The sequence below is a fragment of the Galeopterus variegatus genome, unplaced genomic scaffold (genome assembly GCF_000696425.1).
Source record: "Galeopterus variegatus unplaced genomic scaffold, G_variegatus-3.0.2 Scaffold936, whole genome shotgun sequence".
Classification (NCBI taxonomy): domain Eukaryota; kingdom Metazoa; phylum Chordata; class Mammalia; order Dermoptera; family Cynocephalidae; genus Galeopterus; species Galeopterus variegatus.
In genome coordinates, this window is record NW_007727047.1 from 290,200 (window position 1) to 307,308 (window position 17,109).

The window sequence follows — 17,109 nt, forward strand, 5'->3', positions numbered from 1 at the left end:
ATATACATCTGTGCTCTGTGGACTTCCCTGGGCTTGACCATATTAGTCTTACTCCTGGTATTAGTTTAAATATTTTATATTTTTGCTGTTTTATTTTCTGTACCATGAGATATATCTGGAATGAGGTATAGATATTAATTAAAGTAGAATAGCTGTCTTATACTATAATAAAAATGAATGATTAAACAAATCAGGAAAATTATAAATTGAGTGAAATAAACTTTTTTTTTTTAAGAGTTATGTAGATTTCATTCTGGTGCCTTTTAGCATATAGAATCTAATCAATGAAAAATTAATGAGAAGGCTAGCCGGGTAGCTCACTTTGGTAGAGTGTGGTGCTGATAAACACCAGGGTCAAGAGTTGGGGATCCCCATACCAGCCAGCTGCCAAAAAAAAAATTAATGGGAAAAAGACCAGTCTTCTTCTGGTAGGGCTTTAAAATAGAAATGCAGGGCTGGTGGGTTTGCTTAGTTGGTTAAGAGTGTGGTGCTGATAACATCAAGGTCCAGGGCTCGATTCCTGTACTGTCCAGCTGCAATGAATAATAAGTAATAAATAAGTAAATCAGTCATATGTATCCATAACTACATAGCTTCACTGTCTAGCTTTACCAACTGAATGAGTCTCCTTATTGACATTGATATAATTATTTATGTGTTGACATTATTATGCCATCGTAAATAAATGATTTATGTAGTTTAAATAATGGACTCCTAATAAAAAGTGGTTTGATAACTTCTTCCTTAAAATTTTCTAATGTTAACATACATTTAAATTTGTTTAAGAAAACTTTTAAATTTGAGGTCATTGTAGTTTCACATCCAGTTCTAAGAAATAATATAGAGAGATATCCCATGTATGTGCCCTTTGCCTAGTTTTCCCCAAAGGCACCATGTTGTAAAACTATCACATCTAAGAAATTGATGTTGATATAATTCACTAAATGTACTTCCGTTTACCCAGTTTTACGCGTGTGTATGTGTTTTGTTCCACCACCACAGTCAAGTTACAGAACAATTCCATCACCGAGGATCCCTGAGGTTGCCCTTTTACAACTATACTCACCTTTCTCCCTACCCCTCACACCTCCTTTGTCCCTAACCTTGCAAACTACTCATCTGCTTTCCATTTCTATAATTTCGTCATTTCAAAAAATGTTATATACATAGAATTATGCATTACGTAAACTTTAGAGATTCAGTTTTTTATGCAGTGTAATTCACTTGAGATTCATCTGAGTTGTTTGTATCAATAGTTTGTTTTTGTGGTTGTTGCTGAGTAGTATTCTGTGGTATGGATATACCATAGTTTGTTTAACCATTCACCCATTGAAGGGCATCTGGGTTGTTTTGAGTTTTTATGTATTAGAAATAAATCTTCTATGAACATTTATGTGCAGGTTTCGTGTGAAAATAAGTTTTCATTTCTCTGGAATGGGTGCCCAAGAGTACAATTACTGGGTTGTATGATAATTGCATATTTAATTTGATAAGAAACTGCTAAACAGTAGAGTGGTTGTACCTTTTTGCATTCCCACCAGCAGACATGTGTGAGAGATTGTTTCTCTCTATCTTCGCCAGCATTGGAATTGACATTATTTTTGTATCATATGAGATGATATAGTTAGGTATGAATTTTAATAGAATTTTAAAGTAGCTAAAATGTCATATACAAAATGAAAACTAGTGATTAAACAAATTGGGGATATTATAAATTATATTTTTAATGTATCTTTAATTGTGATATTTCTTCAGGAAATTAATTCATGCTTTCTATTTTACCTTTAAACTAGGGCAGATGTAATTATATTCAGAGATTGATTTATTTAACAACACTTCAAAATTTATTACTTTTCTTTTCCTTGATCAGAGTACTTAAACCTATCAGCCGTGATTTTTTTTTCAAATCTCAGAAATGGAATGAAAAGAAAGTCAAAGAGAGATCTTCCTGATGTGACAAAAGTTCTGTGAAAAAGAGAAAAGGAGTTTAAGAGGATGTGTGAGCAGCAGGAGGATGGGGTACGGGCCAAATTGGGGTTTGTCTGTGGCCTTCTAAAGAGGTAGGAAGAAAAATGGTAGTGAAGAGATTTTGAGTCACACTATTGGGGTTTATAATATGAAAAATACCTCTAAATTATGCACGTTAGTTCCTTTTACTTTGCAGACTGATTTTCTTTCTTGCCTATGTTAATTAAGCCTATGTATAACAGTTACATGATAATGTTGTCACATATAGCCTCTCTTAGGATTGCCTTTGGTGTATGAAAATACATCTTCTTTTTGAATGTTTTTAGCCACCACCATATGGATAACATTTTCTGATCCCTTCCTATGAATGGAGCACTGAACTCTATGTGCTTTACATGTATTAACTGGTTTAATCCTTGCAATAACTGCGTAACAAATTACCCCAAATTTAGCAGCTTAAAGTGACAACAATTTATTACTTCATAGCTACTGAGGGTCAGGAATTTGTGACTGTCTTAGCTAGATGGGTCTAGCTTAGGGTATCATAAGGTTATAGTCAAGACATTTTTAACTGTCGCTGCAGTTATCTGAAGACTTGACTGGGGCTGGGAGATCTGTTTTCAAGATGACTCACTCACATGGCTTTTGGCCAGTGGCCTCAGTTTCTTATCCTGTGGACCTTCCCCTGTGGCTTCTTGAATATCATTACAACACTTCCCCCAGAGCGAGTGACCCAGGAGAGAGGCTTCTTCTGCTGAGGAAGCCACAGTGCCTTTTTTGGCCTGGTCATATACTGTCACGTCTGCCATATTCTGTTCATTAGAAGTGAGTCACTAAGTGAAACCCACATTGAAGGGGATGGGAATTAAGCTTTACCTCCTGCAGAGAGGAGTATCAAAGAATTTGTGGTCATATTTTAAGATCAGGAAACTCAGGAATGGAGAGGTTAAGTGACTTATTGAAGGTGCCTTGCTAGTGAGTTGCAGAACCAGGATTTGAGTCCCAGCAGCATGGCTCCATCTGAGATTTTGGGAGCTTTCTTTAGAAACCATATGCCCTGAGCACTTAACCTCTTAACTGCATATAAAAAGTCACAGTGACCTTGTTTCTTCCTTGTATTCATCCATTCATATCTGGATATGCATGGATTATATGGCCCTATCTTTTTTATGTCTCATTCCTAGTACTTTGATTCAATTTTTACATTCACTCATTTAGTTCATTCTACAGATACTTACTGATCACTTCCTGCCAAGTATTGGGATGCTCACAACTATCATGTGGGAAAGAACTTTCAGTCTGAAGGTGAGCTGATCTGGTACCAAAGAATTTTCAGCTGTATATCGGGTAGTTTCCCACAACCAAATATTGGGAAGCAAACCTTTTTTCCACACTTTTCAAGTTTTGCAATTCTCACATCTTCCCTAGTTGTTAGAACTGGGGTTCGTTGTGGATGATTATTAAGAATGTATCGCAGGGGGCTGGCTGGTTAGTTCAGTTGGTTAGAATGTGGCGTTATAACACCAGGGTGAAGGGTTCATATCCCCATACCGGGCAGCTGCTAAAAAAAGCCAACAAGTATGCATTGAAAACTGAAGTTGGCAGTAGAATGAAGTTCCTCAGATGGAGTGCGTCCACTACTACTATCAAAAGCAATACATGCTTTAGAGCCTGGGGCAGAGTTGATACCGTAATCTGCCATTGTCTACTTTTTTTTTCTTCAGGGACTTCAACACTGAAGAACTGTGTGCTTTCTGGGTTAGTTTTTGTATGTAGTTTGGGAGAGGTAGAATGACTTTTGTTTGAACAAATGCTTTGTAAAATAACAGTCACCCAAATTATGTGCAGAGAGAAAGGAAGAGAGGTCTTGGAATTTTGACAAGATCTTTTTATATTTTCTGTTTACATATCATTCTGTCAGTGCATGGAAAAGTCTGTATTGTGGTGATCTTTTAAAGCTCCATGTTTTAGCAGTGTAAGGATTGTAAATGAATGAAGAGTAAGATTCATGGGCTAACCAGGGTTGAAACAGAGCAAACCACCTGAAAAGTTGGTTAAAAGAACGAAAGGAAGGCAGGTGGGTAAGAACAGGACCAGTGTTAAGGGGTTAAACTCACTGACTTTATAAGGAATTACTTGTTGAATTCTACAGACTTGACAGCCATATTTTGTATTTGATAGCATTCAGTGAATTTCATAATAATAAGGTCAAGTTCTCACATGTACACACATATGTATCTAGTTTCCTATCTAGACTAATTCAAACCCTAAATTCTTGATTTGCCACTGATATACCCACTCTTTGTGACTGATAGCACTAAAGCAATTTCTAAATAATAAGGTTAAGTGCTCACATGTACAGACAGATAGATCTTCTGCCTATACCACGGCAATTTCAAACCATAGAAATTCACCATTTTTCTCTTATTCTTTTAGATATATAATAGACCTGAGGAATGGCCCGATTGGACTTTGATCTTATGATGTTCCTATGAAAGTGGGAGGTTATGAAACCATGTGATTACAAATCGACAGTGGGTTGGGTTTGGATAGACTCCTTGAAGACTGAACATAGTGATACGGTTGGTGTACCAGTACTAACTTGCTGTCCCTATTTCCTGTGCATGTTCTGAGCAGTGCTCAGGCCCTGTGTATATGAGTTTAGGGAACATGGTTGTTCCTCTTTCTTCCACGCATGCTCCCAATAGTCTTCCTTTTTTCCGTGATCCTGTTGGAAACTTTCTGATCAAACTTTTGTCAAGGGAACCTGGTTTCCATAGGCCCTAAATTAGTATAAATTTGGTTATTCTACAGATTGGATCAGCCAGCTATCACTTAGGGCAAACACTAGTGGATCCCTCAAAAATAGAAAGTCCTAGGCCGGCCCGTGGCTCACTCAGTGAATTTGGTTATTCTACAGATTGGATCAGCCAGCTATCACTTAGGGCAAACACTAGTGGATCCTTCAAAAATAGAAAGTCCTAGGCCGGCCCGTGGCTCACTCAGTAGAGTGCGGTGCTCATAACGCCAAGGCCACGGGTTCGGATCCCATATAGGGATGGCCGGTTTGCTCACTAGCTGAGCGTGGTGCTGACAACACCAAGCCAAGGGCTGAGATCCCCTTACCGGTCATCTTTTTAAAAAAAAAAAAATAGAAAGTCCTACATTGTAGATAATTATGTGCCTTTTTCCTTTAGAAAGGAAAGAACAATTATCAATTTTAAACTATAACAAACTTGGAAGTTTGTAACAACAGCATAGTGACCCTTATATCCTGTGGGTAGTCAGTCCTTGGTGTCTGTAGCAACCTGGCCTCTTGAACCAAAACATACCTTCCAGGGGCACAGAAAAGGAAGAAGTGTTTAAGTTGAATAGATGGCCATTGTCAGGAAGAAAGCACTTGACCACCTGCTCCATCTTGAAGCCAGTGCCAACAAGAAACTGGAGCTTGACCAAAGGCAGGTCAGTCTCTACTGAGCTGTCACCAGAATCAAATGCCTGGCAGACCATTTTAATGGTTATGTAATTCATTTTCATGGTGGCAAGAGATGCATGGAAAATCACACCAAGCCAACAAGAGCCTTCTTTGGAAATGAGATGACCAGCCGTTCTAGGCATAGTTCAGTCGTTGTGAACCCTGTTTGGTGTTTCAGCTGGTGCCTATGAAATAAGCAAAGAACTGAATCCACTTACAGTTTATTTTAAAAGAGTAAAATAATGTAACCAGTGTGTGAAACATACGCAGGACTCTGATTACCACCCCCCTTTTGTATTACAATAACCCAGCTCAGTAGGATTTATGTTGTAGAGATATGTGGAATTCTTTTTAACTTCTCAGTCCCTGAAACCAAGTTTATATTACATGGTCTCTCAGAAAAGAGATGGCAATTCCTTAGATGTTGTAGAGTGAGTGATCCCTCTGTTCTTGTCTTAGTGGGATGTAGGGTGGTCACAGAGTAAGACAACCCCTTTGACTGAAACCAGGATGGTCCTGCTCCTGGGACCTTACCTTAGAGTCACCAGTATCTTTTTTTGGTTAGATTTCTTGTTTTAGAGGTGTGAGTAATAAGAAACACTGACTTGTGGTCAGAACCGAAATGTGAAGCAAGTTACATGAATATATTTTTTTGCTAGATCAAACTTATCCCTATGGATCAAGGACAGGCAGGAAAATGAGAAAATTTCTAAGGACTTAAGTAGACAGGCAGGATCCAAGGTTTATAATTTCAAAGGAAGGAGATCCATTTAGGCTTGTTTTTTTCTCTCTTTTTTTAAAGAAGTAGTTTATGCTTATAAATATTTAAATGTCAAAATGTGTAAATATATGAAATGAAGTTCTCTGCAATTTTACCTTCCTCCCTACTATTAACATAAAGGTAATTTGTTATATATTCCATCAATGCCTCTTTTTTCTTAAGCAAATTTATAGAAACACTAAAAGAATTAAACTGGGAATATGGGCAGTTCACGGTGTTTGCTTTTTCACTTAATAATCATAAACCTTGTTCCGTGTCATAGATATAGATATCTACTCACCATTTTAAATTGGCAAGTTAGTGAGTTTGAGCATCTTTTCAAAAAATTTGTTAATTACTAATTTACATTTGTTGAAATTGGGCTTATTTATACCTAAGTATAGTTTAAATTATCGTGGGTTGAAATGCGATTTTACTAGTTACCATCTATTGATCACTGTCCTTTTTAATGGGTCCTGAATTTTTTTGTGGTCTATTTTCTCTGTTTCAGTCTGTATCTTTCCTTTGTCATTTTTCTCTCTGGGTCCTTTGGTTTCTTGGTTTTTTGATTTTGGCACCTGGCCAGAAGAGGGATCAAACCCTGGACCTCGGTGTTATCAGCACCATGCTCTTAAATAAGTGAAGTAACCCGCCAGCCCTCCCCCCACCAGATACTGATTTTTTTGGTCTCATTTCTCTTATTCCTCTTCTTAACTTCTGCCTCATAATACTAATCTCTTCTACCTTTTTGCCACGTATGAGTGTTTGTCAGTTGATGAGGTAACTGCACTGATAAAATTGTGACTGGGAAATGTGGTCACCTCATTTTGTTTGCCATGTCATCACCAGAACTGCTGACACTTATATCTCCTATGGATATACACAATGTTATACTGTAGATTTCTAAATCAGTCGAGATATTTGTAGAGCATACATTCTGTGCCTAGGACTGTGCTACTCACTACAAAAAAGAGCCTTGGACTCTAAAACACCCTCAGAAAGATCTTATCTGTGAATTCACTTGTGTACTTTAAAGAATGGTTACTCCAAAAGAATGATTTAAATACACAGCACATTTGAAATCTTCCTTTGGAGTCTATATTTGTACATAAAAGAATGTGGTTAGATTGAGAGAGAGCTTGCACAAGGATAGATGAACGTAGATGTACCACCATGGGTTTTACTGATAGAATGTTTCAAATGAGTGACCATACACAGTTTACACATGAGTCATAAGAAAATGAGAAATTATCTTTCCCAATTTTATGAATTTAAGAGGAACCTCAGAAGGCCAATTTAGAGCAGCTACAGATGATCCTTAAAATCTTTTTATAAACAACTAAAATATACACAGAAAATACCTATAGTCTTTGGATACTGTGCTTACCAGATGTGGTCACTGGTTGAAAAGTGTATGTGATTATTCTCTGCTATATACTGAAGCATTTTTTTTATTGCTTTTTATTTTCATGTCTAGATTACAACAAGATAAGGCATGTTCTTTGTTCAAGATAGGACCTTTCTTTCCATTTCTGTTTCTATCCAGAGAAGCTCAAGACTAACACAGCATCTTTACTTGTTGAATTGGACTTTATTAAATGAGAAGTCAGACACTGAAAAGTGGCTTGTCTTTCCTGGCGGAATTGGCAGGCATTTCTGTTTCTATCCAGAGAAGCTCAAGACTAACACAGCATCTTTACTTGTTGAATTGGAGTTTATTAAATGAGAAGTCAGACACTGAAAAGTGGCTTGTCTTTCCTGGCGGAATTGGCAGGGCCGTTTAAGAACACATAGCCAGTTTTATCTAAAATATAACTGAGGCCTCTGCAGGAATGCTAGATAGTGGCTGAGCCAAGAACATGCTTGCTCTTCAGTCCCACACAGGGTGATTTCTACTAGCATTCATTCTTTCAGTCCTGTCGGGTTAAAAGCGAAGTTTGAGGTAAATGCACAAAATTTGAGTCACTTTGGGATAGAGCTGCCAGCAGATTCATTTCTCGAACTTCTTTGAAGCATGTTGTGTCCTTGACAAGAAAGGTGTTTACGTATGTGTTGATAAAGTGAACATCAGTGGATGCTAAAGGCATAGTGCCAGGCACATCTGTGTTCAGAGACCCTGAGGGGAAATTAAGGGCTGCCCTGGATAATGATTTGACCTGCCACAAAGTTCATTTGGTGCCGTTCACTTGTTTATTTTGGTGGGACAGTTTTTATGAGTATTTGATTATGGATTTACATGCATCTTAGCTTTCGTCTCACCTTTCGGGTTGTAATTGGTTGAGCTAAGTTTTCTGTTATCACAGATGGTCATTTATATATTCAGTTTCCTTCACTGACTATAAGCTCCCTGCAGGCAAGAATCGTCTTATTTTTGTGATTTCCGTAGACTTAACAAAGCCAAAACCCAGAAGTGCATTGCTGTTTAATGGCTCAGATGAAAAGTGGTGGTGTGACGAGTAGGGTAAACAAAATTGTCTTCAAATATCCCTACGAGTCTAGTCCCCAGTCACTATAGAAAAGTATGAATTAGATATTTAGGAAGAGTTATTTTTTCCATTCATTATCAATGATTTTTTTTAACTTAATGAAGTTTACTGGTCTGAGGGGGTCTAGAAAGGATTCTAAGCATGTTATGCTCTTGGATTTAAGTGACCTTTAGTTGGACTCAAATATATAATCTAAATAGTCAAGAATTATTTCTTCTTATCAGTCTGTTCTGTCAGAGGAAAGAATGTCTTCAGTGAGAGATAACATGTTATGGCAGGTTTCTGAGACAATAGTGGGCTTCCCTGGATTCTAGGAAATGTTAAGTCTTGTCCATGTTTAAATGAAATGCCAAACGTCTTAGCTGCCCCCAAGTTGATGAACAAAACAGTTGCTTTGAGCCTCTTGAGCTGTATGAGCAAGTGGCAAATTTAGGCCTAACAGGAGCTAGGTTTTTTCCCACGCATAACAGTTTCCTATTAAGACACTAAGATAAGAATCTTTCGCTTCTCATTCTAGAATATTTCATAAGAAAGAGTTTCCTCTATAAACTTTGCAATTTATATTGATGTTATTTCTAGTTTCCTATAGAATGCAAGGTGGTAAATCAGTTCTCCACCCAACAAAATAAACTTACAGTATCTAGTGCATGTTATTACAGAAAGATGGGGGAAAAATAAGCTAATGAAAAACAATAAAATCACTTATTTCACCACTCAGGGCTAAATCATATAAATATAAACATTTGGTTATATATCCTATAAGATACTTTTTCCCTCTCCAAATACATATATGTGTTGGCTGCTTTATGGAATAAAACTGAACTACATATGTTTTTTCCTTGAACTTCATTTTATTGTCTGTATAATATTCCAGTGGCTAGTTGGGAAAGGGAAAGTCAATTTGTAAATTTAAATCATCGAGATGTAATTCACTCTGAATAATCCATATAGAAATACTCAAGTTGGCTCAATGACATCTTAACATTAGAGTATTCATTATGTCATGCAGAAAAAGTGAATTTGGTAGAAGTCATGGAATATTTTGAAAAATATGTTTTTGAGATTTCAAGTGATTCACACCCTTGATCAATTCTTATATTTATTTTTCCAGGTCCGTACCCTATTTGTCAGTGGCCTCCCTCTGGATATCAAACCTCGGGAGCTCTATCTGCTTTTCAGACCATTTAAGGTAACTTTTCTATCTTTCAGAAATTGTAAAAAGAGATGAAAAGTAGTCTGTGTACTGCATGCTTTGTGGGGTTTTTTGGAGGAAGAAATGAAATGTCTAAGAAAACATCTTGTAAAGTGATGGTTTAAAAAAGGTTAATGAGTAAAGAAGATCTAACAACTTGAGTTCTAACGTATAGTCTCACTTAACATACTAGACTGATACTGCCTCTTGGCCTCCAACAGCTCATCTAGAGAAGACTCTTATCTTACTGATGTGGAAATGTGACTGGCCCCAACTGTCTCTGTTCCTCCTACAACAGCCTTAGTGTCCTTCCCATTTGTCCTACTCCAATTGGGGGTACACTTCTGAGTACAGATCACCAAAAAGTTAAAAATTACTTAATTTATAAATATATATTTCAAATGCCCTGTCCCGTGGTGGAGATGTCAGCAGCAGTAACTGGCAGGGGCCACACTTAGGATTAGGTGATGGGCAATCTTGACATCTGGTAAAGATCCATCCTTGTTGAAGTAGGATCCCAGTGTGAGAGGGACAGGGGATAAGATGTGACAACTGAAAAAATACTTGGGTTAGAGAGCAGGGAAGAGGGTTGAGGGTGCAGCCAGTTACAACTAACAAAGATAAAATAGAGTCTAGCTTATATGCCAGGAAGGCACCATGTAGTAGTGGACAGAACTCCATTCTGATAGCCACCCCCTTAATGCAACCATGATGACGACAGCATAGAGGGAAAGAGAAAGTTAGACACAGGTTAACTGAGAGGAAGTGGGAAAGGAAGGGAAGGTATTGTGGAGAGATGCCAACTTTATAGAATTTCCTGAGTTTATTCAGCAGGGTTGCGACAGCATAGAGGGAAAGAGAAAGTTAGACACAGGTTAACTGAGAGGAAGTGGGAAAGGAAGAGAAGGTATTGTGGAGAGATGCCAACTTTATAGAATTTCCTGAGTTTATTCAGCAGGGTTGTAGTTTTATAAAAGGGACAGTTTCCTGTCCCTTTTATACGATTAGGACTTTTTGAGCTAATTGATCTTAATGGACAAAATACTGTTATGCTTTTGTATGTATATAGAGAAGGAGATTCAGCCAGCAACCGCTCATGTGAATTATCTCATTTAATGATCATTACAATCCTTTGAAGTGGGTTAGCCTCCTTTTTTCAGTGAGGAAAATGAAGCTTGGAACAGTTGATTAAATTGTGCTCAAGTTTCCACACATAATAAATGGCAGGGCCAGGATTCAAACTCTCCCATCCCTGTTATAAACTATTATGCTATTCTGCGTCTCTATTTGTGACTTGGGAACACAATATATCCCTACCAGCAGCAGTTTGCTTGAGTGAAATATCCATTTGTCCTTTGCCTCTGAGGCCTTCAGGGTGTTTAAACCTCCAGGTTTTTCAGAAGAGAGCACCTTGAAAAAGGGAAGAGACAGGGCTGTGAATCATGACTTTTCTGGTCAGAAGAGCTCAAGGCCTTTGAGGTAAAATGTTTTAGTAGCTAATTGGTAACATAGTTCTCTGCTGGGAAAGAAGTGAGGATGAATCAATCCCAACATACTGCCCAGAAACTTCAATGCTAAAGTCAGGACCTGGTTCATTCTTAACAGCCCTCTTTTAATTAAGGTTCCTGGAGGCCGACCCTAGTCTGCAAATCTGTCTCTACACTGATATGTGTAGTGGTCAATCATATTAAGTGGTATTTTTTCCCCTCTCGTGTCATCTGTCAGTGCAAGCCAACTGCCATGGGTTATTTTCAGAAATAAACATACTTTGTTACCCTTGTCCTGAGGAGCCAGAGGGGTAAAGAGAGGGGGTGAAAGGGAGTATTTCTTTTTTCTTCAAGGATGAGCTGGAGTAAAAATCCCACAGGGATTTTTGCATGTCCCAATCAGATACCAACATGAAAACTGGCAGTTTCAATAAGTAAGCAAAAGAACTCAGCAAAATTCATTATCACTGCCTACTTAACCTTTTCTGGCATTTTTGAAATTTTGATCAGTAAGTTCCACCTGTATATATTCTTAAAGGTTTTTGTTTATGGTTTTTTGGGGAGCAGCTGACAAGTATGGGAATCTGAACCTTTGACCTTGGTGTTGCAAACAAGGCTGTGCTCTAACCAACTGAGTTAATCAGCCAGCCTTTAATATTTCATTGTTGTTATTTTACAGCAAATGTATGACCAAGTCAACACATACACTGACCTTCATATCTTATTAAATTTACCCTTTCATTCTCCTAATTCTATAAAATCCCTGTTCATCTCTGGACGAAGAAAACAAAAATCTGCTGTTGATGGAGACACCCATTTTCCTACGATTGCATAATTTCATGAAAAAAAATATAAGGAAGAGAAACAGATAAATTCATGAATTTCAGGGCTTGATTTCTTTTAGGCCTTAAGTATGCAAATAGGTGTGTGCATAAATTGTTTTCCCAGTTAACTTTGGATGCATTTGTGAAAAGAGCCAAATATTTGCTACTCATAAAGAACTTATTTTTACTTGAGCAAAATAGTATACAAACTACCTTCTCTCCTAGTACTCTTTTTTGGCTAAACTTGGTTCTTCTTTACTTTTAGGGCTATGAGGGTTCTCTTATAAAGCTCACATCTAAGCAGGTAAGAACTTCCAACTTGTTGATAAATGATCACTTTTTGACTTTCTTTAAGAATGTTACCGGGGTTCAACATTATTATTTTTAAAATTCCCATTAGTATTTGATTTTTTGTTGTTGTTACTTTAAAATTAAGGGTGCAATCAATTAGGAATAAGCACAGAAAAATTATTTGTAATTCCATAGTCTCCAGCTAGGATGTCTGGGACTGTCCCAGAGGAAGGCAAAGGCAATGCATCCAGAATACTTATATTGAGATTAATTTGTTTATTCAAAGGAAATGATGAATTACTATCAAAATTTACTTTTATTCCCAATTCTTTCCTGTTTCTTTTTATGAGGTTAAACAGGCAAACTTGTACAATTGATATGAATATCAGATGGTGAAGAGTCATGCTGTCTCTCAAACCCCTAATAACCACAGGCAGCTTCCCAAGTCTAGAACGGATCATAGAAGGTACAGAATGGAGGTGGTAATCAGTAACCCTAATAGCTACTGCAAGTTGCTTGGAGATTTTTAACTATATGCTTTTTTTTTTCTTTTATCTTTCTTTCTTTTTTTTTTCCTTTTAAAAGCTGAACACTCGGCATACTCACCTCTCAGTCACTTTTCATTTCTCTGGTGTATCAGAAATAAGCTATGTGGTAGGCACCCTTGTGGACTGAAAGATACAGAGTCCAAAGGGATTACCACCCCTCTCTACTTACATGGATCGGTGTGGTTTATTTACATGCCTAATTAAACACAGAATTTTTTAAAAAGACATTTCTTTGGATTTGAAATGGAAACGGTCACTTTGTAATCTTGGTCACGCAGTGAGAGTACAGGGCTTTTGTCATTGTGTCATTGTATTCCTTGCACTTAACAGTGTACCAAAAGGTAATTTGGTTCTCTTTCCATTTTAAAAGATGAAGAAACTGAGGTACAGTGAATTTGATTTAGGAAACTGGAGCCTCTCAGACCCAAGTTTTCCTCTATTCCCTTATTCACTGCTACTCACCTTCCAACCACTTCTAGATTTTTTTGATTCTCTAAATCCCCGGCTGTGTTCTTGGAGAACTACCCTCACCGTCCCTTTGGTTCATGTTAGAAATTTGGCTAAGCCACTGAGTCATGATTCTTTGATACTGGCTTTCTTATTTCTACCATTGCCTGTGGTCATATCTTTATCTTAGCTCTTCAGTTTGACAGCATTGTTGATCCAAAAAAATAGACATCCCCTAATTTTTTTCCTTCATATTTCTCTTTCTTTCCTCAGCCTGTAGGTTTTGTCAGTTTTGACAGTCGCTCAGAAGCAGAAGCTGCAAAGAATGCTTTGAATGTAAGTACTAAAGATGTGATTGTAGGGGGTTTCCTTATGCGGTGGTGGGAGGTAATAGACCTCTATGGACAGGAAATTGAATGGAAGGAGTATGAATGCTCAATCTAACGGGGAGGGATTCATCAATTTAATTAGCCCTCTTTACAGCTTTTCCTAAGAATTGTGATCAGATGTGCAGATTATTAAATAACACTTTGCTTTTTGCCAGCTTTTGTTGACATGCTCAAAATATCTGATGATGCGGGTCTTTGATTCAGCCCCATCACATCCCACGCTGGTGTGCAATACAGCTTGTTTTCTCCAAAGGAGGTACTTAACAGCTTAGCTTGGCCGTAGTTATACTCTAAATGTCTAAGCCAAAAATAGATCAGGATCTTGACTTTTCTTATCTCATGAGGTTTTAGGTATGTGGCTTTAAAAGAAAAAAAAAAAAACTCAAATAGGTCATAGTCTTTATTCTGGTTAATTAAAAATTTGCCTTTCTGAGTTTCCCAAAAGACTTTCTGCACTATAATATAATAAATTCTAGTCAATTGTAGTTGAGTAGAAATACCTGTATATTGTTTGTAGGCATCTTATCTCCCATATGTTTTAAGGCTTTTACCAGCATTATTTTAGTAAATAGTTTTCTACTTTGGTATGTTGAAAAACAAAACACCTTAAGGGAATTTAGCCAAGGAAAGTTAGAAGGAAGTAGGATTTAGTTCCAGATGCTGAGGACTGATCCTCAGGCGAGGAATCTCAGTGAATTCTGGTTCCATCGTGCTATAGACAGTTGGCCTAAATGGCTGTGGCTGAATGTTGATTAAAGTGGCACAGAATTTTTAGGGTGCTTTCTGAATGGCAAGTGGCCACTTGACTGGTTGCAATATAAGTGCCATTGTGTAGGCTTGTGGCAACTTGTCTCTGGCCTTTGTGTTGCTGTGGTACCGGCAGGTGTTCCTGCCATCTGCTTTTCTGAGCAGGCTATGCAAAGAGGGCTGCTGGAGACTCACAATATTGTGACAATGTGGAGGCTTAAGGGAAAGCCTTTATATGAGCGTTTACTTGGCATAATGATACCATTGTGACACAATCTAGAAAAGTTTTTAGACTTTGAAGTAAGAGGTGTACACTCTTAGAAGAAACATTTATTGTTGGTTTTTCATTTAAAGCCCATAGGGATATCTTAGGATTCCAAGAGGTCCGAAGAGCCCAGCATTTTTCTAGATTCGGATAAATGACTTACTGGTTTGAATAACTGCCTACTCTCTGTTCCTCTCCTGTAGAACAAAGTGTAACCAGTTATTTATTGAGCACCAGTGGTTCACACTGAAGCACAGTGTATAACTGAATGTTTTGATATCAAAATTGTTTTATGGTTTTCTCATTGCGTAGACACAACCAGAATTTTCTTAATATAACCAAATTTTAGACTTAAAAATAAAACCACAATTTCTATTTAGACAGTGTTTTCTTTTATCCTCATGGGGTGGGCATCTTTCTAAATGGAGAAATATTCTGGGTCCTTTAGAGTTATGTTAGATGACATTGTTACTATATTCATTTCATTGCTCTTATAAACAAAGCGACAGCAGTTGAAGCTTATTCACAGGATGGGCTCCCATTGCCTTTATTTCTGCTGTGTGTATAAAGATGTCACTCACTGTCTGAAGAACAATTGGCTTTTATAGAGACCTCTCTCATTTGGCAACGCAACATTCCCTTGGGGGCTAGGTGTTGAGACATATATATTTACAGATAAGTGGACTTCATTAGCCAAAACCGTATTAATCAAAACTGTTGCCTTGCCGTACTAAATAGAGTACAGCAGACATAATTTTAATTTCTCCTGGTTCCTGAGGGCTATCATTACAAATACCAGGTATTGAACCATACTGTAACATAATGGTAGAGGTGTTTAAGCCCATTTGTCTCTATGCCAACTGACCCCAGATCACAGTGTTTTCTTGTCCTGGTATTAGGTTATTCTCCTTGCACTCAGTTCTCCCTTCTTTTCACTGGCAGCAAGACTTCCTTTTCTCAAATCATTAATGCTGTTTGCTACTCATGTATTAATAACTTGGGAGGAACCCCAAATAGAACTGGTCTAATTCTGATCTGTTCTGTGAGCCTAGGGGGAACTCTCCATATTTACCCGTGGAGTAATGAGCCTGGGCTTTCTGCTGCTCGGGGATGACTTGTGAGTGTTGGGCATTTACTGAGATTCTCACTGATCTCTTTCTTGACATTTTTAAGTTTTATACGTTAAAGTATTACAGATACCGTGTACCTTAGAAATCTTCCTAATGTTATAGTTACAGAAACTGAGACCTAGAGAGGATGTGTGATAGAGTCAGCAACTGTAGGTGTAGATCTGCAACGGGGAGGCAACTAAAAGTAAGCCATCTGCATCTCATCCCTGTCCGTTTTATACAATATCTTGCTGCTTGCTTTGTCCATGGAATGTTGCTGCATTTTTCCTGGTGGCAGTGACAGACTATTTAATTTACATTGTCCAGGACAAACGGCCATGATAGTTTGGTGTGTGAGCATGGAGCAGGGTTTCTTCTCTCTGCAGACAAAATGGGCGCATTTAAGGTAATGTGCATAATCATGAAACCAACACTTGTCATCTCCGCTACTGAGAAACTTAAGCCTCAGTCCAGTAAGTCCCTCTGTATAGAACAGTTCACTGTGTTATGAACCATTTTTCCATGTTCGGAGCCTCTCGTTATTGTTTCTCTGTCTTGGTTACTGTCTGGCTCCGACGTTCGTACTAATAATTAGTTTATTTTCTCAAAATGACTGATTTTTAAATCCATTTATTTTCTTCCATTTTTAAACTGTTTCGGTCAACTTAATAATTTCATGAAAAAACATGCTCAAATTGAAATTAGTAGTAACACTGAACTTTTATCACGGAGTCACTCAACCCTTTTATGGTAAATACAGTATATTTTGGTTTTATAGCAAAAATTACCAAATAAGGCTAAGAGTAATCCAAACCCAGACATCCCTTCAGGTTATCTATGGTCCAGTTAATCCAGCAGCTGTGAGGACCCACAAATTGCTATGGTTGTCTAATAGAAGCCTTATTTTAATAAATCAGAATGACGTGCAGTTAACACTTCAGAACAGTCAGGTTTATTAGTATGATCCCTGTTCATGTATGGTTCCATAACAAGCACTGTCTTACGCCGGTAAGCACTCATCTAAAGTACTCTAAAAGGTTGTAGACTCTTTAGTATACCTGCCCTTTGTGTGATACCCCTCCTCCCTAATTTTATCTTTTTTTTTTTTTTTTTTTTTTTTG

The 17,109-nt window shown here is 37.6% G+C and overlaps 1 protein-coding gene across 1 annotated transcript in view; it reads left to right on the forward strand.

The window, feature by feature from the left end:
- The first annotated feature begins 5,343 nt into the window (after nucleotides 1-5,343).
- RBPMS (RNA binding protein with multiple splicing) overlaps nucleotides 5,344-17,109 on the forward strand; it is an 81,666-nt gene continuing 69,900 nt past the window's right edge. Inside the window, exons 1-4 of the mRNA XM_008573586.1 lie at nucleotides 5,344-5,430; nucleotides 9,801-9,878; nucleotides 12,458-12,496; nucleotides 13,752-13,814. Coding sequence (XP_008571808.1) covers nucleotides 5,344-5,430; nucleotides 9,801-9,878; nucleotides 12,458-12,496; nucleotides 13,752-13,814 — 267 coding nt within the window. The remainder of the gene's footprint in view (nucleotides 5,431-9,800; nucleotides 9,879-12,457; nucleotides 12,497-13,751; nucleotides 13,815-17,109) is intronic.